This window comes from Lactuca virosa, chromosome 7, assembly GCF_052849685.1.
Source record: "Lactuca virosa cultivar CGN04683 chromosome 7, Lactuca_virosa_CGN04683_v6, whole genome shotgun sequence".
In the NCBI taxonomy this organism is placed as follows: Eukaryota; Viridiplantae; Streptophyta; class Magnoliopsida; order Asterales; family Asteraceae; genus Lactuca; species Lactuca virosa.
Window position 1 is genome coordinate 90,544,016 of NC_136432.1, and position 23,797 is coordinate 90,567,812.

Sequence of the window (23,797 nt, forward strand, 5' to 3'; positions counted from 1 at the left end):
AGTGTCGTGGTTCACCTAAAGCTTGATACCATGTTATAATACATAATATTTTGAATAGTTATGTCTCATTCTTATTAATCTAAAAGGTATTTATAGATTACAATGAAGACTTTTGTGCCAATAATAATACTATAATATCGAAACCATATCAACACATATACGGAAACTGTAAATATATGTGAAGCCTAAGATTATCTCTCCAAATGAGCTCTTGTGGAGAGAAAGGGAACTCCAACATATATAGCCACTTATAAACCAATGTTTTAAAAACCGGTTTTTTTGTTGAACCGGTATGTCGACCGGTTTCTGGTTCGACCGCCGGGTGAACCGGTTACTATAATTTTCAGATTTTTTCCTATTTTCCTACACACACATACATACTACATACAGACATAAATCAAGAATTTGACGTGCATAAGTTTAAACATTAAAAATACACATAAAACAACTTGTAAATCAATCCAAATAAATTAAAAAAACACATAACCATAAGTCTTACATCAATCCATGTGTTTTTATTCAATTTAACCGGTTCAACCGGTTAAATTTTAACCGGTTCAACCGGGTTTTTGTAAAAACCGGTCGGTTCGTTCCGGTTCAGAAATAGACATAAAACCGGTGTTAATTAAACTGTTCTCTTCCCCGGTTCCCGGTCCAACCGGTTCGACCGGCTGGTTCAAACCGGTTTTTAAAACATTGTTATAAAGTATGTCGCACCGATGTGAGATACACTAATAGAAACTATATCAAATATAAATATGGAAAGTAGAATAATACAAATACTAATATAACAACCTCTAATACACCCTCAATCCGAGCTCTAATAAAAGTTACAATATTCTATGAAAGTTTTATGTAAATACTAAAATTACAAAAAAATAAAAATAAAAAAATGACTCTAAAACCTAGCGATTAGACAAACATTTGACTTCAATTCGATAATGATAAAACAAGGGATATTATGGGGGGAATTTAACTCTTTAATTAACATAGATTGATATAAGTTATGTTTTATTTTAATCTTTGATACGATGAAATTCTAACTTAATAAAAAATGAAATTTGTCAAAAGGAGCACAACGAGCAAGTAAGATTCACTAGTGTAAGATGCTTATCAAATACTATGCACCAATTTAAAAACTTAAATTAACTCCAAAACAACAAACTAACAAACTGAATGGATAAATTTAATTCTCTTGATTTGTATAAATTGTTCTTAAATATTAATTAATTCTAAAAAACTCATGAACCACAGCAGCTATGAACCATATATATGGTAAGACACATGATATGTCTACAAATGGAGTTAATTATTTTTTTTTTATTTTTATTTATATGTGTTCCTTCAATCGAATTACAGATGGAGAAAAGAGGGTATAAAAACAAAAAATATAATAAAAAAGAAAAGGTGAAAGAGGTGGAGATTAATGACCTACAATATGGGTTTAAAAACAAAAAGTTGTGGATATTAATTAGGGATAAACTCTAATTAGAGTTAAGAAACAATTTTTGGTATTAAATGAGAGTTATAGGGAGAGAAATAGGAGTCTTTAGGACGTATGGTATACTTACTACATGGAAAATATCTTTTAGATTATGGTCACTTCGTCACCACAATCATATCACATTGAACTTGGTATATACCCACCACACAACATCATCATTTTCAATAAAATAAATAAATAAAGAAATTAAAAATACTAGATTTATATTAAAATTAAAACATTATATTAATTTAAATAAAAAAAGAAAAATACATAGTAGGAAAAATGTTACATTAACTTAAATAAAAGGTTTTCACCTACAACATTCACATATGCCTATAGAAATAATCTAGAGAATTACACAATTCATACCAAACATTGATATAGGGAAAAAGTGTACGGTAAAGTTAGCATTCTTGACATTGTTTCAGCACCACATCGATGGCCTCGAACTTGTTACTGCTACTTGGATGTGTGTTTTTGAGGTCATTGTAAATGCCTTCGGTTATTTTTAACCTTATGTCACCCAATTTTAACAAAAATACATCAAGATGCCAATAAACATTTTTTTTCCATTTTGTTATGGAAGTGGTAACGAATAGATTACCAAAAAGGTTTCTCTTTTTTTGAAGGGGTCTTTGGACACGAAATCCAAGCCTGAGCAAATACAATTTCTTCCTTTTCCTTCAAAGATTATTAGGTTTGGAAGTTTGATAGCTATGAAAATTGTTCTATGGTAGGGAGTAAGAAATTATATGTGAATATACTGTGGTACCTACAGCATATGAAGAAAAAATGTGATGTGAAATAAATTGTATTAAATGGTTATATTTATAGATAAAATGTTGAATATATAATCGTTACCCTTTTGGCATAATACTCAACTAATGCCATGGGGGTTGATGTGCACAATCGTGGTGGCCTTGCTACCTGACCATGAACAAGATTCATGCCTAGTATACCCAAGGGCCTTACGAAGTTTGTAGAGAAGTATCATATATGAAATAGTAATCAAACTCATGGATAACTATGGAAAATGTTCAAAAGATGGACCGTCTAGGAATCAAACTCATGGACAACAACAAAAGATTTCTACATTGTGTATATCAAAGTTGTAAAATTTTACAAAACAAAATACTATAAACCATAGTCGAACACTTGAACATATTATTTTGATCATCAAGACGTTAAAGAAATATATACCTTTCATCAATTGATCAATTTGTGTCATCTTCTTGATGCAGAATTTGGACAACGACCTAGAACTCGTTTGTGATGGTCTTCCGCAACAAAGACCCTTAATATTTTTTTGAACAATCTATGATGATGGGGATCAAAGATTATGCTAAAGATTGATGTGTCTTTGAACCATCCATAATTTATACCAAAGTTTAGAATCCTCATGAAACTCCAACAATAAAGTCATGACATTTAATCTAAAATTGGATAACAATTTGCAACTCATGAAACATGTAACATCCACATTAATATCCAATAGTCTGATCGAACCCACTTTACATATCATGTAAAGTGTAACCTAATATGCGGTGCGACGTCTAGTATAACAATGATGATTAGTTGTTTATATTATTGTGTCCTAGTTGGTCGATGTGTGTTGTAAGATCAAAAATACCTTACAAATGTCATGTGCTCACCGGCTGTTATTCCTAAGTTCTAACGGACATGAATAGACGTCTGACAAACAAGGTGCACAATCATTATTATTTAATTATTAAACGTATGACTAAACACGAATGACATATGTATGTGGGACCATATTGAGTATATTATAATTTGTGAAAGAACATTAACGTGAACTTTTTCCTAACATACAAAAATGCAAAAAAGGAAAATCTGGAGGGGTGAAAGACTAAAACGTTAAAAAATTGTGGCAGTTGATTTGGGTACGAAAGGTAATGCGTCAAAAATACGTTTTCTGCCCAACACTTATCCGGACATGACACTTCACCACTTTAAATTATTATTTTTGCCTTTTTGGATCAACTTTATTCTTTTCGTCCAAATCAAGTATATTTTAAAATTTTAATACATGGCTAAATGAGTGATTCCGTATAAGTTAATGCTATTTTTACTGGTGACTTAAAATAATTTAACTTTTATTCTGAAATATTATTATTATTTGAAATTTTCATTAAAAAACTATTTATTTACAAAAGTTATAAAGAAGTTTTTTTTTTAAAACAATTAAGTATTTGTTTAAGATTTTATAAAAATATATTTATCAATAAAGGCCTAAAAATAATAAATGTTGTTTTATTTATTATTTATTTCAAAATATTAACGTCTATTTATATATTATAAGTTTTGGTTAAAAAAAAAAAGGACAACACTTATCCGGACATGACACTTCACCACTTTAAATTATTATTTTTGCCTTTTTGGATCAACTTTATTCTTTTCGTCCAAATCAGGTATATTTTAAAATTTTAATACATGGCTAAATGAGTGATTCCGTATAAGTTAATGTTATTTTTACTGGTGACTTAAAATAATTTAATTTTTATTCTGAAATATTATTATTATTTGAAATTTTCATTAAAAAACTATTTATTTACAAAAGTTATAAAGAAGTTTTTTTTTAAAACAATTAAGTATTTGTTTAAGATTTTATAAAAATATATTTATCAATAAAGGCCTAAAAATAATAAATGTTGTTTTATTTATTATTTATTTCAAAATATTAACGTCTATTTATATATTATAAGTTTTGGTTAAAAAAAAAAAAAAAAAAGGACAACCATTTATATTATGACATATGGCGTGACCAATATTTGTGTGAGATGGAACAAATCGAAGGAGTTTGTTGATTTTTCTTTTTTCTTTTTTTAATTTTTTTTTGAGGATTTTTTTGGTTGAGTGAGAATGGGAAATAGTTCAATGGGCATCAAAATTTTCAATTTTTAGAATAGTTACTTTCTTAGATATGGTTATTAAATTTATTTTATTATCACAAAATATATATTTAGAAAAAAAGCCTTATGAAATTATGCAAAATTTGGTTGATTATAATCCGTTCAACAATTTTTACCCGTCTCATGTTTAACTTAATTTTTAAAGATCACTCATTTGTTCCATTTAGATAAATCATAACTTAAATTGGTCGATTTTTAAATAAATTGATTGGCATAACCACTTTTATCTATATCTAATTAACTTTAATTATGATTATCACCTAACATTTTTTCTTTATATCAGCTCAGATAGAAAAATGTTAAAATATTTACCTAGTAATTAAATATCATCCCAATTTGAAATCAAACTTTACAATTTCTAAGTCGAAAGAGATATAATAATAATAATAATAATAATAATAATAATAATAATAATAAGGGGATACTATGTCAACGTTTTAAGAATTTTTTGTGCTTGATATCTATTGAAGATAACGTTGGCACTTGGCAAACCCATCCACAAATGACACGTCATTATTCTAACCAATTAGGTTTTCATGAAATTTAATTTTGTGGATCTACTCAGCCAAACGGATATATGCATGCATACTTTTAAAACATATATCTAACTTATAGTTTTATACATAGCTTGAATAAATAAATAAATAAATCAAACCTCTGGCCGTTTCCTAATTAAAGTTAAAAAACTGCATTTGACACAATAAAAGTATTTTTATTTGTGCATTTAATAAATGTGTTTTAGATTATCACACACATTATCATATTTTAACTGTATTGATTTAGGTTTTGTAATATAATATTATTTTAAAAATAATTATGACTATTTTATATTTGTCTAATAAATATCTAAATTATTAAAAATTAATTAATATTTATTTTAATATTAACAAATATAATGAATGTTATTTAGAATCACAAAATGTCAAAATCCACCTTCAATTTCGATTTCAATCTTAAAGAGATCAAATTTAAAGTAAAATGTATCATAATACCGCAGGATCTATTTCAGGTTTTCAAAATCTTATTACAGGTCAGTCTAATCTTTTAACTTATTAATAATTAACATCTTAAAGCTTACAATGTAGATATTGTATTAAAAAATCTGATGCAAAGTATTGCATGAAACCGTGAAGAGTCTCCAAATTCTTTCCATTCAACTCAAAATCAACATGTTAATCTCTTTGTTAGACAATTTGTTTTTCATTTTTAATGTTTTGATTCTCTATTTTGTAATAAATATATGCTCTTTGTGTTAAATTTCTAAACTTACTACTTATATTTTAAGGTGTTTTTTTTGTTTATATATATATATATATATATATATATATATATATATATATATATATATAAAGATCTATTGAATATTTTCATGTTTCTATCTTTTTGTTAGGATTTCAAATTTTGATTGGATCTTACCATTACCATTTTACAGAATGAAAACAATAGATAAAAAATGAAAATTTGATTTTGACAACTTTATATATAATTCATATAAAATTGAAAACTATTACTTTATATTTGATATTTGATATAATAACTGTAGTTTATATTTATTTTGTTTTGTTATTAATATGTGTATTTATTAATATTTATAGATAGACACTTTATATAAATATTTTTATATATATTTTTATTGATTTGTTAATTTATAACTTAATAGATAATTAAAATATAAGTCAAGATTTTCTTCTATACTGACAAAAATAATATTCACATATATTTGGTAAACATTTTATTTGTACGAGTTAACTTAAAAATAGAATGTTTGTTCATGATAACATAATAATATTAAAAAGAGGAACATATAAAATGATCATTTATAAAAGTTGTATCTTAAATTTATTAATAAAATATATATATAATAATTATCATAATATTTCTTATTTCAAAACCATTTAGAAAATATTGTTTCACAAACCTTTAAGGTTTATACCTTTTTATTTGTCTTTGTTTTTTTTTTCTTAATTTTTCCAATTTTATATTTCATTGTATAACATTATTATCTGTTCAATTTTATATTTCATTGTATAACATTATTATCTGTTCAATTTTATATTTCATTATATAACATTATTATTTTATTATTAATTTATACATAAATATCGTTCGTGTTTGTATATATATATATATATATATATATATATATATATATATATATATATATATATATATATATATATATATATATATATCTTCAAACCTTTTTATAAGTTAATTTGAATTAATCATTATAAAGTTACAAACTTACAAACAAAACATCTAACTTTGTAAATAATAATTGTGTTGCCGATCTATGATTAATGATTATAATTTTAAAATATCAATGCTGTTTTATTTTCTCAACTGTGTAATTTCCATGATTTATTGTATTTTTTCACTATACTCAAATGTATATTGCATCATACAAACTCATTATTTTATCAAAAAATTGACATGGCATAACATAAATTGTATTTTCATAACGGTTTTTATATTTATTTTGGAACAAAATTATAAACTTACTAAGAACACTTCTATCTTTGTAAATTAATAATTATTTTACAAATTTTTGATTAATATTACAATTTAGAATTATCAATATTATTATTATTATTATTATTTTTCATCCACGGTTTCCACGAGTTTAAACCTAGTTAAATTTATAAAATTATCAACTAATAAAGTTAGATAACTAACACACAAGCACATATAAATTCCCAAATTAATGTGTCTTTGTGTTTTTCTTATTTATATTATTATGTCATTTGAATTAGATATTAAACTAGACATTAAATGCATTTAAATTAGTTTAATGGTCTATATTTCTTCTTACTTTCCTACAAAATTCCCCTTTCTTATGTGATCACACATATATATATATATATATATATATATATATATATATATATATATATATATATATAAAGAGAGAGAGAGGAAGACATACAAGGAGAAAGAGAGATAGAAGTTTAATATAAATAAAAAAAAGAGAAATTAAATATCCTTCTAGCTTTTGCTTATACACATCTTAATCATATGAAATAATGAATGTGATATCTGCTAAATCTCTTTTTTAATATTCGTTTTTTATTTTGATACTTGCATTAATTTAATAAGTATGAAGACATATAAATAAAAAGATAGAAGGATATTTGATTTCTCTAAAAAGAACAAAGAACCAATTTCATGAACACATTTAATACATGTGTATGTACAAGATCATAATTTTAATTTAATCAAAAACTCACTTTAAAAAAACATAACTTTTCTTTTATTGATAAAAAAAAACTGTAACGAATTATATTTGGATGGACTAAATTTACATATGAATTCGAATAAACATTCAAATTCACATGCTAATATGAGTAGATTCAAATTTGAATATAAGTAAATTAATTTAATTTTTTTTACCATTTCATAGTTTTAATAATTTATGAAGTAAATTATTTAGAGTTATACATAAAATTTACTCAAATCAAATGTAAATATGAATATTTATTCTTCAATATGTCCACATCAATAATCATAGACAATTGAGATTCTATGAATGAATTAATATATTAAAAATGTTTTTCTCTAGTTTTGATTTACACGCGTGAATGTAACTCAAACTAAAATTTTGATTTTTTTTAAGATAAGTATGAATATTTTATTATCGAGGACAAAAAGTATGAATTTAAATATATACAGTTATTTTTTCTGATAAAAAATAAGTACAAAATTAAAAAACAAAAGATATATTTTCATTTCATTATAATCTTGTGTGTGTGTATATATATTAACAAAATCATCTCTGCATATCACCCTAGGCCGAAACTTCATTGCTACACGCAAATTTAAACCCTTCACTGCAAAGTCAGTTTCGTTTCCCCATTTTTCGATTCTGTTTACGTCGGAGCTCTGCCGTCCTCCGCCACAAAGGTCATGGGGACGTCCTTAATTCTTTCAGATCTCGGCACTGAAATCATAATTCCAGTTTGCGCTCTCGTCGGAATCGTTTTCTCTCTCTTCCAGTGGTTTCTCGTCTCCAAAGTTAAGCTGTCGCTGGATGGACCAGGCGGCAAGAATGCGTTCACGGAATCGTTGATTGAGGAAGAAGAAGGAATCAATGACCACAACGTCGTTCAGAAATGTGCTGAAATTCAGAACGCTATCTCTGAAGGTAATTTATAGTTCTTAGATTTCTATAGTTTGTAAAATTATATATGTAGTTATAAATCCTTCAAATTTTATCCGTATAATTCAGATATTCTGTATTATATAAGTAGTTTTCAGTCATCCATAAGTTAAAGTTTGCTTGTTCTTATTTGTTTTATGTTTTTTTGATTCCGTAATTGGAATATTCTTCATGTTCTCTGTTTCTTTTATACCAGTAAGATAATAACTCTATCCGTGAATTTGATGCTGTGGATTTGCTATTTAACTTCAATATTGTTGATATTATATGTTTATATTCCTGTATTTTTCATCACGAATTGTAACATATAATCGATTACGAACTGTAACATATAATCGATTAATTCAATTTCCATGAAGCTGGTTTAACTTGAAGCTTATTTTGTCTGCTTAGCCTTATAAACAGTATTCTTAATTAGTAATAGTAGTGGTTGTTTGATTAATTCAACTATATCTTCCATCATAAACATGTGTTTCTTGAGTTAAACATGTAATATGATCAACTATGTCAACATGTTAGTTCTTTAATCGTGCTATTTGACTGTTTATCCATTTCTATTGAATTTTCCTTTTGTTATGCACATCTTCACAATTCCTCATCCGATTCCATTGTAGATCTAATTTGACAAGTATATTTCATGATATTGCAGGAGCAACCTCTTTCCTATTGACTGAATACAAATATGTTGGTATTTTCATGGTTGTTTTTGCTTTCATAATCTTTTTATTTCTTGGCTCTGTTGATGGATTTAGTACAAGTAGTCAACCATGTACATACAACATCACCAAGCAATGCAAGCCTGCTCTTTTCACAGCCATCTTCAGCACTGTATCCTTTATCCTAGGGGCTGTAACCTCTGTTATCTCTGGTTTTCTTGGAATGAAAATTGCCACATATGCAAATGCCAGAACTACCCTTGAGGCAAGAAAAGGTGTTGGAAAGGCTTTCATTGTTGCATTCCGTTCTGGAGCTGTCATGGGATTCCTCCTAGCTGCAAATGGTCTTCTTGTGTTGTATATCACCATCAATTTGTTCAAGATTTACTATGGTGATGATTGGGAAGGGCTTTTTGAAGCCATAACTGGTTATGGACTTGGTGGTTCTTCAATGGCTCTTTTTGGTAGAGTTGCTGGTGGTATTTATACAAAAGCTGCTGATGTTGGAGCTGATCTTGTTGGCAAGGTTGAGAGGAACATTCCAGAAGACGATCCAAGAAATCCAGCTGTAAACATTTCTTTTTTCACTTAATACAACACTCAGTGGTTGTTTCTCTTTATGAGCTTAATCTGTATAAAAAGGGAAGCTAAGAGTGATAGTTTGTTTGATGCAGGTGATTGCTGACAATGTTGGAGACAATGTTGGGGACATTGCTGGAATGGGATCTGATCTTTTTGGATCATATGCTGAGTCATCATGTGCTGCTCTTGTTGTTGCTTCCATTTCTTCATTTGGAAACAACCATGAGTTCACTTCAATGATGTACCCTCTTCTTATCAGCTCTGTGGGCATTCTTGTGTGTCTTCTCACCACTTTGTTTGCTACTGACTTTTTTGAAGTCAAAACTGTGAAAGAAATCGAACCTGCTTTGAAAAACCAGCTCATTATTTCAACTATTTTGATGACAATTGGTATTGCACTTGTTAGTTGGATTGCCCTTCCTTCCTCCTTCACCATCTTCAATTTTGGAGTCCAGAAAGAAGTTAAAAACTGGTAAGCTCCATGTTTCACTTCAGTTGGTAAATTTACTTGGTGTGTGTTTGGTTTTGAGGGATTAAAAGGAATTGGAATCTTGAATTCCATTCCGTGGTGTGTCAACGGAATTGAATTCTGGGAGATTCCTTTAAATCCATGTTTGAGGGATTTATAAACCAAACATAAAATTTCCCTTGTAAACCTATGGGTTAATTTCAAAAAAGACGTTATATTTTGTGTTTTTTCCAGATTAAACTTCAAATTTACTTTTTGCCTGAAAAAGACCTTGTATTTTTTCATTTTTTCCGAAAAAGCCCTCAACTTTGTATTTTTTTTTTTTTTCTGAAAAAACCCTCAACCTTCTAAATGCTTCCAAATAAACCCTCAACTTTTTTAGTTTTTCTCTAAAAATCCTCATGTTTTACAATTTTTTTTGAAAAAAAAATGACTAAAAGGGCCCAATCGGAAAAAAATGAAAAAAATACAAGGTCTTTTTCAGGCAAAAAATAAATTTGAGGTTTAATCCGGAAAAAACACAAAATATAAGGCATTTTTTGAGATTAACCCTAAACCTATTAAAAAACTACATTCCAATTTCTTTAATAGATTTATAAACCAAACAGAAAATAGTAAAGTAATGTGATTGAATTCCATTCCATTCCCTGTCAACCAAACACGTGACAAAATACAATTACTTCTTCATTTCTATTAAAAGACCGAATTGCCCTTGTAAACCTGTTAAAAAACTACATTACAGAAAATAGTAAAGTAATGTGATTGAATTCCATTCCATTTCCTGTCAACCAAACACATGACAAATTACAATTGCTTTGACATATACCATTTCTTCCAAAAACAAGATGTAAATGAAAAGGGTATTAATGGTATTTTATCATCATTCATAAACTCACCGAGTTCCACTTGCAGGCAATTGTTCTTATGTGTATGTGTTGGTTTATGGGCTGGCCTTATAATTGGATTTGTAACAGAGTACTACACTAGCAATGCTTACAGGTAAACCTTTATTATTTTTAATTTATAAACTCTTCTTTTCCAACTAACTCCATTCCATCTTCTAGCCCTGTGCAAGATGTTGCTGATTCTTGCCGAACTGGAGCTGCAACAAATGTCATTTTTGGCCTTGCTTTAGGATACAAATCAGTCATCATCCCAATCTTTGCAATAGCAATTAGTATCTTTGTTAGTTTCACTTTCGCCGCCATGTATGGAGTTGCTGTTGCCGCCCTCGGAATGTTGAGCACCATCGCCACCGGATTAGCCATTGATGCGTACGGTCCCATTAGTGACAATGCCGGCGGCATAGCCGAAATGGCCGGAATGAGCCACCGGATTCGTGAACGAACCGACGCCCTTGATGCCGCCGGAAACACCACCGCCGCCATCGGAAAGGTACACTGCTTTCTAAAACCCAATGTTCCTTATGGCGAGGCTGAAAAGAAAGACAGGCTTTAGCACCATAAGGTTGTGTTTGGCAGACTAGCTGGTAGAAGGCCATGTTTGGCGCGCCACAGCTAGCTGATAAGCTAACTTATTTTTTTGAGCTTTTTTAAGTTGTCATGTTTGGCATGCCAAAAAGTAGCTTATAAACTAGCGTTTTAAAAAGCTAGTTAGACTAGCTTGTCGTGAGCTTTTTTAAAACTTTCCAAATATACCCCTTAATTAATTATAGAAAACATATATTTTTAAATGCCCTTTTATGTCTTTTCATAACTTTCTGCTAGCTTATCAACTACTTTTACCAAACATTATTTTTTAGTAGCTAACTTTTCAGCTATCAATTGACTTTTGAACTAACAGGGTTTTTCAGCTAATAGCTAGCTTTTTAGCTATTAAGCCATACATAGCCAAAGTAATAACATCTAAAAAGCTAGTTGGTAACTGATAAAGTAATAACATCTGAAAAGCTAGCTGGCAGTTGATAAAGTAATAAAATTTGGTAAAAAACAAGCTGATAAGCCAGATGACATAAAAGGACAGGTAGAAAACTTATGTAAGAGTATATTTGGAAAACTTGTGGAAAAAGCCAAATGAGCTTATCAATAACCTATCTCAACTTAGGGGATAATTGTTGATTGAGTCAGATCTAGCCTCTTACCTGACTCAATAAGAGGCATATCAATTGTGGTATCAAATAGTTTGAATCTGACCTAACCTCTTGCCATCTAGTAAGAGGCATATCAAACAGTCTGTTAGCTTATAAGCTACTTCAGCAGTCTCACCAAGCACTAGACTACAATTCTAAATTGCTTCTATATCTGTATCTTTTCCTAGGGTTTTGCGATAGGGTCTGCAGCGCTCGTGTCCCTAGCGCTTTTTGGTGCGTTTGTGAGCAGGGCGGAGATCACAACCGTAGACGTGTTGACTCCCAAAGTCTTTATAGGCTTAATTGTGGGGGCCATGCTTCCGTACTGGTTTTCCGCTATGACAATGAAGAGTGTGGGAAGTGCGGCTCTTAAGATGGTTGAAGAAGTGAGGAGACAATTCAATACAATTCCCGGGTTAATGGAAGGTACCGCTAAGCCTGATTACGCGACATGTGTCAAGATCTCAACGGACGCTTCCATCAAAGAGATGATTCCTCCGGGTGCTCTTGTCATGTTGACTCCTCTTATTGTTGGGTATTTCTTCGGTGTGGAAACACTCTCTGGTGTTCTTGCTGGATCTCTTGTCTCTGGCGTACAGGTAATTAAGTTTATTTGCTTAAATTCCATTTTATTAATTTACAAGGATATATTGTTTCTCACTTTGTAAAATGTAGATTGCTATTTCTGCATCCAACACGGGTGGGGCTTGGGACAATGCGAAGAAATATATCGAGGTATATACTGTATAATAATTAATAAACATTTTTTTTATTGTTTCTTTTTGGATTTTTGATTATTTGATTATTTGATTATTACAACTTTATTTAGGCGGGTGCATCTGAGCATGCGAGGTCACTTGGACCGAAAGGGTCGGACCCACACAAGGCGGCTGTGATTGGGGACACTGTGGGGGACCCGCTAAAGGATACCTCTGGTCCATCTCTTAATATTCTTATTAAGCTCATGGCTGTTGAATCACTTGTGTTTGCTCCATTTTTTGCTGCACATGGAGGTCTTCTCTTCAAGATTTTCTAAGCTTGAAAATTTTAGTAACTTTATCGCTTTTGTTGCATCTAACTGTTGTTTTGGTCATTTTAGTGTATTTTGGTGCTTTTAATTTTCTCGAAATATGTCCGATTTAAAGGTTTGATCAACAATTAGAAAATTTTCCTAAAATATGTGTGATTCGGTTAAAAAAGTGTTGTACTTATCACACTTATTGGTAAATCTAAATGGAACACAGAAAAATTTGCTCCTAGTATTTTATCTAAATGGTATGCGATTATCCTGATTCAGTATAAAATTTTTGTATCACTGTTATGGATTGGTGAAATAATATTATTCAATAGTAGATGGTCAATAATAGTACACCTTTAGCAGTATTCATTGATTAAGATAAATAAAATGATCCCACTTGTAATGTTACGTGTATTGAATTGATTGTTAAATAATATAACGCCTGATTATCTTAGTTCAATCAGAAAGAAAGATATAAACCTTATATGGGCGGATGAATAGCTTTATCGAGTAGTAGACACTAGATATGCATCACAATTAGTAAAATTAACAGAAAACTTCACATAACCTAAATTTTAGTGTCAATCATTTTTCTCTATTTCCTCTTAAGAGTAAAGCTGACATTTTATAGCTGTCTTGTATGTCCAAGGGTTAATGACTTGTAAATGTAATGTATTTTGCATCCTATGCAAATTTAATTATTGAAATCTTTTTTTTTTACACGATTTACATTGAGGTAGCTTGCGTGGAAATTTCAGAATGGTACTCTTTTGGCTGATCAAAGAGTTAGACATAATATGTTAACCTATAGTTTGGTTGGCTATTCTTATAATTATTATGTGTATAGGAATAAAAAAGTTAGTGTTAGTCGGTTGTCTTGGCTTTTAAACCCTATTTTGACTATTGTGTTGTAATTGGAGTCTGTTAGACCAACTCCAACCTTACCACTAAAAAGTACACTATTTTTGTGGAAAACTAACACCAAAATTTATTTTAACTCCAACCACACACTAAAAAATTACACTAAAATATATTTTAATATTATAAAATATAAAACAATAATTATACAAACCAAAAAGCAAATAAAATAACCATTTTAAAGGAAAAAGTGATTTGGTGTTATGAATAGTGGCCTTTATATATAGAGGCCATATTTCTTCCCACAAAAATAAAGGCCATTTTTAGTGGTTGATTGGAGTATTTTTGACCTCTATAACACAAAAATAGAGGTCCATTGGAGATGCTCTTAGCATTACACCAACTCCAACCAACCACTAAAACACAATTATAAAGGCCAATAAAGTGGTGTTCTCATTCCAATCAACCTTTAAAAAACACCATTTTAGTTTTTGGGGTAACTTCACACACCAAATATGAAGGCCAAACTACTTGGCCTCTAAAAATCACAACTTTAATGATTGGTTGGAATGCAAACACTATTTTAGTGTTAACAAATCACCATTTTAGTGATTTATAGTTGGAGTTGCTCTTATGCTAACCTTTTTATATTAATCATTTAGTTATTAAAAAAATGTAGGGAAGGTAGAAAGATTATAAGATGTAAGGGTGCGTTTGGTTGTGGATAATTTTCCAGTTTTCTAGGAAAATTTTCCAAGAAAAACGGAAATTTTGAAAACGTGTTTGGTTCGTTCAGTTTTCCAAAGTTTTCTAAGAAAATTAAAAATTTTCAGTTTTCCAAATTATATGTAAATTAGAAAAGTGATTTTTACAGTTTTCCAAAGTTTTCCAAATTTCTAAGATGAAAAATGAAAACTCCACCCGTTCCAACCAAACGCGTTTTCATTGGAAATTGAAAATGAAAACTCAACCCTATTTTCTGAAAACATTTTCATAGAAAATAAAAACAGTTTTCCACAACCAAACGCACACTAAGGTTGCGTTTGGTTGTGAAAATTTTTCTAGTTTTCTAGTAAATTTTTCCAAGAAAAACGAAAAATTTGAAAACTCGTTTGGTTCATTCAGTTTTCCAAAGTTTTTTAAGAAAATGAAAATTTCCAGTTTTCCAAATTGTATGTAAATTGGAAAAGCGTGTTTTACAGTTTTCCAAATTTCTAAGCTGGAAAATGAAAACTCCACCGCTTCCAACCAAACGCGTTTTCTAAAATTTTCATTGAAAACTGAAAATGAAAACTCAACTCTATTTTCTGAAAATATTTTCTTAGAAAATGAAAACAGTTTTCCACAACCAAATGCACCCTAAGTAACTTGTTGAAACATGAAAGATATTTAAGATGATCAAACTTCGGTGTTACATTCAAAACTCTATTAAGGGATTATGGTGATCCTACATTAGTGTTGCATACAAAACTCTATTTAGCTTGTGGAAGCATGAAAGAGATTTGAGGTGATCCCATTTTGATGTTACTTTCAAAACTCTATTAATCTGTCTTTTAAATATGGATTTGAGGTGATCCCATTTTGATGTTACTTTCAAATCGTATATTTTCATGTTGAGCTTGTGTCAAATTGGCGTGTTTAAAGTTTAGAACTTGTAAATATGCAGTGTTGTTTCAGATTGAAACACTAAATATGTTGAAAGAGTTAGATACGTGGAAATGATAAAGTGAAAATCGTGAAGGATTATTAGTTTGGTAGGTGAAGAGGCAAAACTTACAATAAGTTTAGAAGAGGTAAGTCACATCGAAGGGGAAGTAACTGAATGAGATTGTGAAGTATTAGATAAAAAACCTTATATTTTGATTTTTTTTCTTTTTAGACCTAAAACTTTTAGTTTTTTCCAAAAAAGACCCATAGTTTACCGGAAACTTGTTATTTCGGACCCTAACAGGTCACCAACAGGTAAACTAACTGATTTTTTTTCATAAAAGACCCTACATTTTGTATTTTTTTTCCGGTTTAGACCTAAAATGTGTGTTTTTTTTTTCAAATTAATCTCAAATACTATTGTTTTTGCTTTATCAAGTTGTCTCCATGAAATGTTATGTGCTCATTAAAAGCCGTATTTCATTGGATTTGGATGATCATTTCGATTCTCTGTTGGAGTTATGTCATTTGTCTAAATTTTTTATGGTTCAAAGAATCAAAAATTCGAACCCTCCTCGCTATGGTCCTAAGTAACATCTATGAACTAAATTTGTACATTTCTCATTAACTAGACATATCGGGGATTAAGACTCAATAATAAAAGATTTAAAAATGCATCATTTATAACAACTTTCTAGAAAACATTTATCGATGAAGTAGTGACGTTGTTAATGTAATATAATTTAATTAAAACTTCATTTTAAAATAATTTAGATGAGGTGAGAATAAAAATTAAAGAATAGAGAGAGTACCCTTTCAGAAACATCATGATATGATCAAAACAGGTAAATCACCTACACTCTTCGAGTGAGTGCCGACAGAAGAAAGAGAGAAGATGATGACTTAATTTTCCAAAACCTTTATTAACAAAACTAGTCTACCTCTCTAATAAAAGAATCCTTTATAGCCACGTGTCGCTTTTCTAAACCCATTAAATGCCACATATCATTCTCATATGATCCCTCAATTTTTATTTTCTGCTCATATTCATTATCTCAATCTCAATTTGGATACAAGTCATATCCCGAAAAATCAGCTAACAAATTTGAATTTCATTTATATTAGTTATTAAAAAAACGTAGAATCCTAATTTCAAATTTAAACAAAGTTAGAGTAAGGTTTTTAGCATTGCCTATGACGGCTGTCTTGTTGTATACAATATAACCTAAAAATGCAACCACGAGTCTCTAAAAATATCGTTTTTGTCGAGTCAATAAAATACAAAGCGCTTGAAAAGAAGGTACTTCCATAACTATGTTTAAGAAAATATTTCCTTTTTAAATTTTAGTGCTTAATAATAAGTTAACGAGTTAAACGAGTTATTCATTCCCATCGTCGCCTCCACATCCATTTTCTTCACAGACACTGGTTTTCATCTCTCATTCCCCATCGATTTCATCTGCTTATTTCTCCATTCTCCCACCAGATCAAAAATCAAATTGATTTTGATACATCCATTTTCTCACAACACCATAACCAAATCGAAATAAAAAAGGGACCTTTTCTTCGTGGGTACCGTTTAATTTGGTGATTTGCCCACATCAGTACCTTCGTCGGAAAATGCTTTCCATTTCTCCGACGATATCTAAATTCTCCAATCTTTCCGACCTCCGCCACCTCAATCGCGGCCGATACAGCCGCCACTCTCTATCCCATCTTGTGCCGCCGCCGCCGTCGACTCATATCCGGAACACCAAAACCCTACGTCTCCGACATAATTTCAGAATCTCCGCCATAGACGCCGCTCAACCCTTTGACTACGAATCCAAAATCTCTGACCACATTGCCAAATCCAAAACCCTAAAAATTGCCATTGTAGGGTTCGGCAACTTCGGCCAATTCCTTGCAAAAACCCTAGTCCGTCAAGGCCACACCGTCCTTGCACACTCTCGCACCGATTACTCCGCCGTCGCCGCCGAGATTGGCGTCTCTTTCTACTCTAACGCCGATGACATCTGCGAAGAACACCCCGAGGTAATCCTCCTCTGCACATCAATCCTCTCAACTGACAAGGTACTCCGTTCATTACCATTACAAAGGTTAAAACGCAGCACATTATTTGTAGACGTTTTATCTGTCAAAGAGTTCGCTAAAGATCTATTCTTGCAAATACTGCCATTAGATTTCGATATTCTGTGTACACATCCAATGTTTGGACCCGAAAGTGGTAAAAACAGCTGGAAAGATCTTCCATTTGTGTACGACAAAGTTAGAATCGGTCGTGATGAATCTAGGGTTTCCCGCTGTGAAAAGTTTCTTGATTCGTTCGCAAGAGAAGGGTGTATAATGAAGGAGATGACATGTGCAGAGCATGATCAACATGCAGCAGAATCTCAATTCATAACACATACAGTTGGAAGGATCTTGGAAAAGCTTGATTTGGATAGTACTCCGATTAACACAAAAGGGTATGAAAGATTGTTGGATTTAGTTGAGAACACATCGAGTGATAGCTTTGAGTTGTATTATGGGTTGTTTATGTATAATAAGAATGCAATGGAGCAATTGGAGAGGTTGGATTTAGCTTTTGAATCTTTGAAAAAAGAGTTGTTTGGGCATTTACATGAGGTTTTGAGGAAGCAATTGTTTGGGACAAAGGAAAGATCTTTAGGGCTTTTACAAGAACCTCGAGCTTTGTCAAAGCTTCCTCCTAATGGAAATGGATCTTCTCTTCCACCTCAATCAGATTCTGCTAATTAATCGAGGATAGCACAAAAGAGTTTCCAGTTCATGGTATGTTTATCCTAGTTCTAGGGTTTGATTGTATGTTAAATGTCTAAAATACCCTTAGGTAGAGAAAAATAAAGAAATCATGTGGACTTAAAATTATACAACAACTTAATCACAAATATGACCAAAGTGGTATACTGGTATGGTGTATTTTTGATCCCTTACACAAAATGACCATTAATTAATTCATATCTTGCAAAATACACATTCAAATGTTATAAAATAATGAAATACACATTTGTAATTTGAAAAATCTGTTTATATACTCAGAAATATATGATTTTTCTTTGAGTTTGTAGAGTAAATTACAATTTTTGTCCCTGATTTTTGCAATTTTGGTCCTTATTTATGATTTTTGTAATGTTTTTGGTCCCTGTTCCTAGTAAATTAACTATGTGTTAATAGCAATTCCATAATTTGCAATGGGCACATTGTTAAATTGCTTGCCATTCTTTGTAATTATTAAAAAAATGGTGATTTTGATGAATACACCATCATGGTCATTTTTGTGATTATAACTACTATTCATGATATGATAATACACAATTAGGTGCTTTTAACTTGAAACTTCTTTAAAATGAAATGTTGCAATCTTTTCGACTATTTGTTCATGTTGTTACACAAATGGTTTCTTACATTTTTGTTTTTAGTATGAAGTCTTTATTTGCTAATGTTGGTGTTGTGTGCTTTCTTTTGAAGGTGAAGAGCATTTTCTATGTTGTGTGATGTGTTGTATTGCTTATGAGTCAAATGGGGAAGGAGACAACAATCTCAATGCATATTCATATTTCCTCACTTGTATGAAGCTCCAATGTTTGTTATTTTGTTTTTGAGTTTTTGCTATTAGAAAAGATTGCCATAGTAGGTTGTGTAACTTGTGTCATTTGCTCCATTTTTGTTCGATTTATTCATATTTTCTATGATTTGTGTCAATGGGGTTCCTAGCAAATTGAAAAATGAAGGGATGACTTGAAAGGGTAACGAAATTTTAATTTTGTTCATATTTAGTCTTTGAACCTTTTGTTGTATCTGATTTATCCATGAATATTATTTGAAATTGTTTATATTTTACCCTTATAACTGTCTACAACCGGTAATAAAAATATGAACAATTTTGAATAATTCATGGGTAAATCAAACACAAACAAAAGTATAGTAACTAAATATGAACTAAGTTGAAATATATCATATGTTCTCATTTGTTTTAAACCATATCAACCATGTTAAGTGAGTGTTCAAATTTATTGCAAACATGAATATTGTGGATATATATTTTAACATATACAATTTATTAATCATAAATTTTAAACATCACAATAATCATTATGTCGACACCTCATATGTATTATCATGTTGAGTATTCTAATATTTCATTAATCATAGATACACTACTCTTGTTGTGTTACTTGTAACATATAACGTTATACTAGCTATGTTAGTGCTTTTAAAGATATGTTAGTTCCTTTAAAGAAAAAAAAGATATAAAGATGTGATAAAATGACCATACCAACATTAAAATAAAGTTAATGTTACTCAAATATTTGCAACATGTAACATGTTGCTCTTAACATATACTTCTTGTTAGAAATAAAAAGATATAATAAAGATGTGATAAAATGATCATTACCAACATTATAATAAAATTAATTTTACTCAAATATTTGCACCATGTAACATGTTGTTCTAAAATATACTTCTTATTAGAAAATCAAATGCTACAAATGTGAGGCCAATGTTTGCAACAAATTTAAACACTCACTTGACAAAACAAGGTTGAAATTATTTATAATAAATAGGGGCATAAGATATTTGACAATTTGATCATAACGTATACAAAAATCGGTTAAAGATAAGTATTTTACCAGAAAATAGAAAATATGAATTTCTCAAGTTTTATAACAACTTTTATGCAACCATAAGAAAAGTTTTATATTGAACGTGACAATAAAAAAAAAGGATAATGACTTGAAATTATAACAAACATTTAAATTTGTACACATTTACTTACTGGTTTTTTTTCATGGTAGATAAACTTGGTAAAACGTGTGTATCGTATATATCAATAATACCGATTACATCATATATATATATATATATATATATATATATATATATATATATATATATATATACACACACACACACACACACACTTTGTATCCTCTAACTACTAGCTATATAATAAACTATCTAATATTCCCCCGCAAGTTAAGGTCGGGTAACGAGCTGAAGCTTGGAATGTAAATCGGTAAATCGTTGATATAATAACAACTTGGTAAAAATGTATGCAATCTGATCATGTGTAGAAATAAATTGAACATTAAGTTTTCCTTTGTCAACCTTGTCTCTAACAAAGTGAGAATCAACCTTCACATGCTTTGTACGCGCATGAAAGACAAGATTTGCTGATAAGTAGGTAACACCCAAATTGTCACACCACAAAACTAGAACTAATGTTTTAAAAACTTTAAGTTCTCGAAGAAGAGCTTCCAACCATGTGAGTTCAGCCACTGTGTCTGCTAAAGCCTTGTACTTAGACTCAGTTGATGACCTAGAGATAGTCCGTTGTTTTCTAGCTGACCAGAAAATGAGATTATTTCCAAGGTAGATGTCATATTCCCCCGTGGATCGACGATCATCAGGACAACCAGCCCAGTCTGCATCCGAAAAAGCATTTATAAAATAAGCATTAGTATAGGCATGAAGATGTTGGGTTTTGAGCATTCTAACACTCCTAAGTGTACATGCAACCCTAATACCTTGGATCTATGTTTTCTCTATTATACATACAAATATGAACTTTCCAAGGTATTCATCCTAACTAGCATAATAACATTGATTCATATGAATATATCAAGTTAGAATTACATACCTCTTTGATGTAGAATGATTTCATGAAGCTTGAGTGCCTAGTGCCCCAAGTGTGACACCTCAAATGGTTCACACAACACCAAATACACTTGGAATAACTTGAGAGAACATACACACTTCATGCAAATCGGCTAGCCCTTTCTATCACACATAGTCACCGATTTTGTCAACAATATGATGCTTATATAGTTAGTGACAATTAGGGTAAACCCTAATTGTCATGGCTTTCCATTTCCTTGGATCCATGGGTTCAAATACTCCATGGAGCATCCATGGAGTATCTTATGGGTTTTAGCCCAACTTGACAATCCATGGAGCATTAGCCCACTATACAAGTATGGGTGATTTACACAATCAACCCATATATTTAATTAGTCTTCTTTTGATCACTTAATTAATTCCAAACTAATTCTTGATCAATACTAATTAAATAATCTTATTAATATATTATAACTTATAATATATTAACAAACCTTAAGTGTTATTTCTCTCATTATAGTCTATCCAAATGCATGATGCCATGCAACCCAAATGAACCATGCCGGGTCGGGTCAAGTCTTACCAATTATAGTTATGGACTTAGACATTAATCCAACAGAAGAATGGACCCATAATTATGCTGGATTAGAAGGCCATAATGAGACGTCTCTTGAAGATATATGTGGATCTGTTTTACAGCAGACCAATGATTCTCAGTAGGAGAGTGCATAAACTGGCAGACTTTGTTGATTGCGAAGGTGATATCGAGACCAGACAAGGTAACATATTGCAAAGCAGCAACAATCTGCCTATAACGAACCGAATCATCAAATAAAGGACTATCACCAAGAATAATATTGCAAACGTGTGACTAAGACTTTTGATGATATGATCAATAGTAAGAGAATTATTTCCGGTGAGAATAATATCATCAACATATACCAACATATATAAAAGAACCCCCTTAGATGAGTAGACAAAGAGAGATGTATCAGTGACTGACGCTTTAAAGACAAGAGAAAGTTAGGCTTTTGTTAAACGATGATACCATGACGAGGTGCCTGTTTGAGCCCATACAGACACTTGTGAAGTAGACAAAGATGATCCGGTTTAGTAGGATCAGTAAAACCTTATGGCTGGCGCAAATAGACTGTCTCTTTTAGCTCACCATGTAGAAAAGCATTTTGCACATGTAACTGTCGAAGTGTCCACTATTGTGTAACTGCAAGACATAAACCTGTACAAATAGTAGTAGACGTTACAATAGGGTTGAAAGTTTCATGAAAATCAACACCATGTTGTTGCTTGAACCCTTTAGCAACCAAACGTGCTTTGTACCGAGTGGCAACACACGTTTGATCCCGTTTGAGTTTGTATACCCATTTACAATCAACTATGTTGGCATTAGGAAGAGGCGGAACGAGAGACCATGTAGCATTATGCATGAGGGCTGAATATTCTTCAGCCATGGCAGCCCGCCATTTTGGTGATTTATTAACAATGACAAAGTTCGTAGGCTCAGTATCGGAGACATCTGAATTAGTGGTGTAAGCTAATGGATCATAGGAGACTCGTTGTTTAGGATGCTGTCTCAAATTAGAAGTGGTGGGGTCAGGTGGTGGTGATCATGAATTTAGGAAGGGAAAACTGTCTTCAATGAATCGAACATGTCTAGCAATATAAATGTGATTAGTTGTTGGATCTAGACACCTGTAACCACGATGTTCTGTGTTATAATCAAGAAAAACATAAGGAGTAGAACGAAATTCCATTTTGTGTTTATTGTAGGGTCGTAGATGAGGAAAGCACAAATAGCCAAACATACGTAAGAATGAAAAATACAGTTTATGGGACAAAGCATGCTCAAGTGGTGGGATATTTGAAGAGGTACGAGTGGGCATGTGATTTATGAGATAAACAACTATGTCATAAGCAAAATGCCAAAATAGTGAGGGTACCCATGATTGAGCAAGTAAGATGAGACCCATTTCTACCATATGTCAATGGCGACGTTCTACAAAGCTATTGTTCTCACTTGTATGTGGACATGAATGTTGATGAATAACACCAAGTGGAGAAAAGAAAATTGGAAGGGCCCAAAATTCTCCACCCCAATCTATTTGAACGGATTTAAGTTTAGTTTGAAACTGTCATTCAACCATTGCAAGAAAATGTTTGAAGGTGGCAAAACATCTGATTTTTGTTTAAAAGGAAACAACCACATATAGCGAGTAAAGTGATCAACACATAATAGAAAGTAATTATG

General features: G+C 30.9%; 2 protein-coding genes across 2 annotated transcripts; both read left to right on the top strand.

Annotated features, from left to right (window-relative positions):
* The first annotated feature begins 8,166 nt into the window (after window positions 1-8,166).
* LOC145124694 (pyrophosphate-energized vacuolar membrane proton pump) lies at window positions 8,167-13,627 on the top strand. Its single transcript, XM_079060136.1, has 8 exons — window positions 8,167-8,557; window positions 9,222-9,796; window positions 9,903-10,282; window positions 11,192-11,278; window positions 11,344-11,674; window positions 12,557-12,967; window positions 13,044-13,103; window positions 13,198-13,627. Exons 1-8 carry the CDS (start codon window positions 8,320-8,322, stop codon window positions 13,402-13,404), a joined length of 2,289 nt encoding a protein of 762 aa, XP_078916262.1. The 5' UTR covers window positions 8,167-8,319; the 3' UTR covers window positions 13,405-13,627.
* A 3,557-nt stretch (window positions 13,628-17,184) lies between these two features.
* On the top strand, window positions 17,185-19,614 carry LOC145125167 (prephenate dehydrogenase family protein). Its single transcript, XM_079060660.1, has 2 exons — window positions 17,185-18,684; window positions 19,381-19,614. Exon 1 carries the CDS (start codon window positions 17,512-17,514, stop codon window positions 18,649-18,651), a length of 1,140 nt encoding a protein of 379 aa, XP_078916786.1. The 5' UTR covers window positions 17,185-17,511; the 3' UTR covers window positions 18,652-18,684; window positions 19,381-19,614.
* The last annotated feature ends 4,183 nt before the right edge of the window (window positions 19,615-23,797 follow it).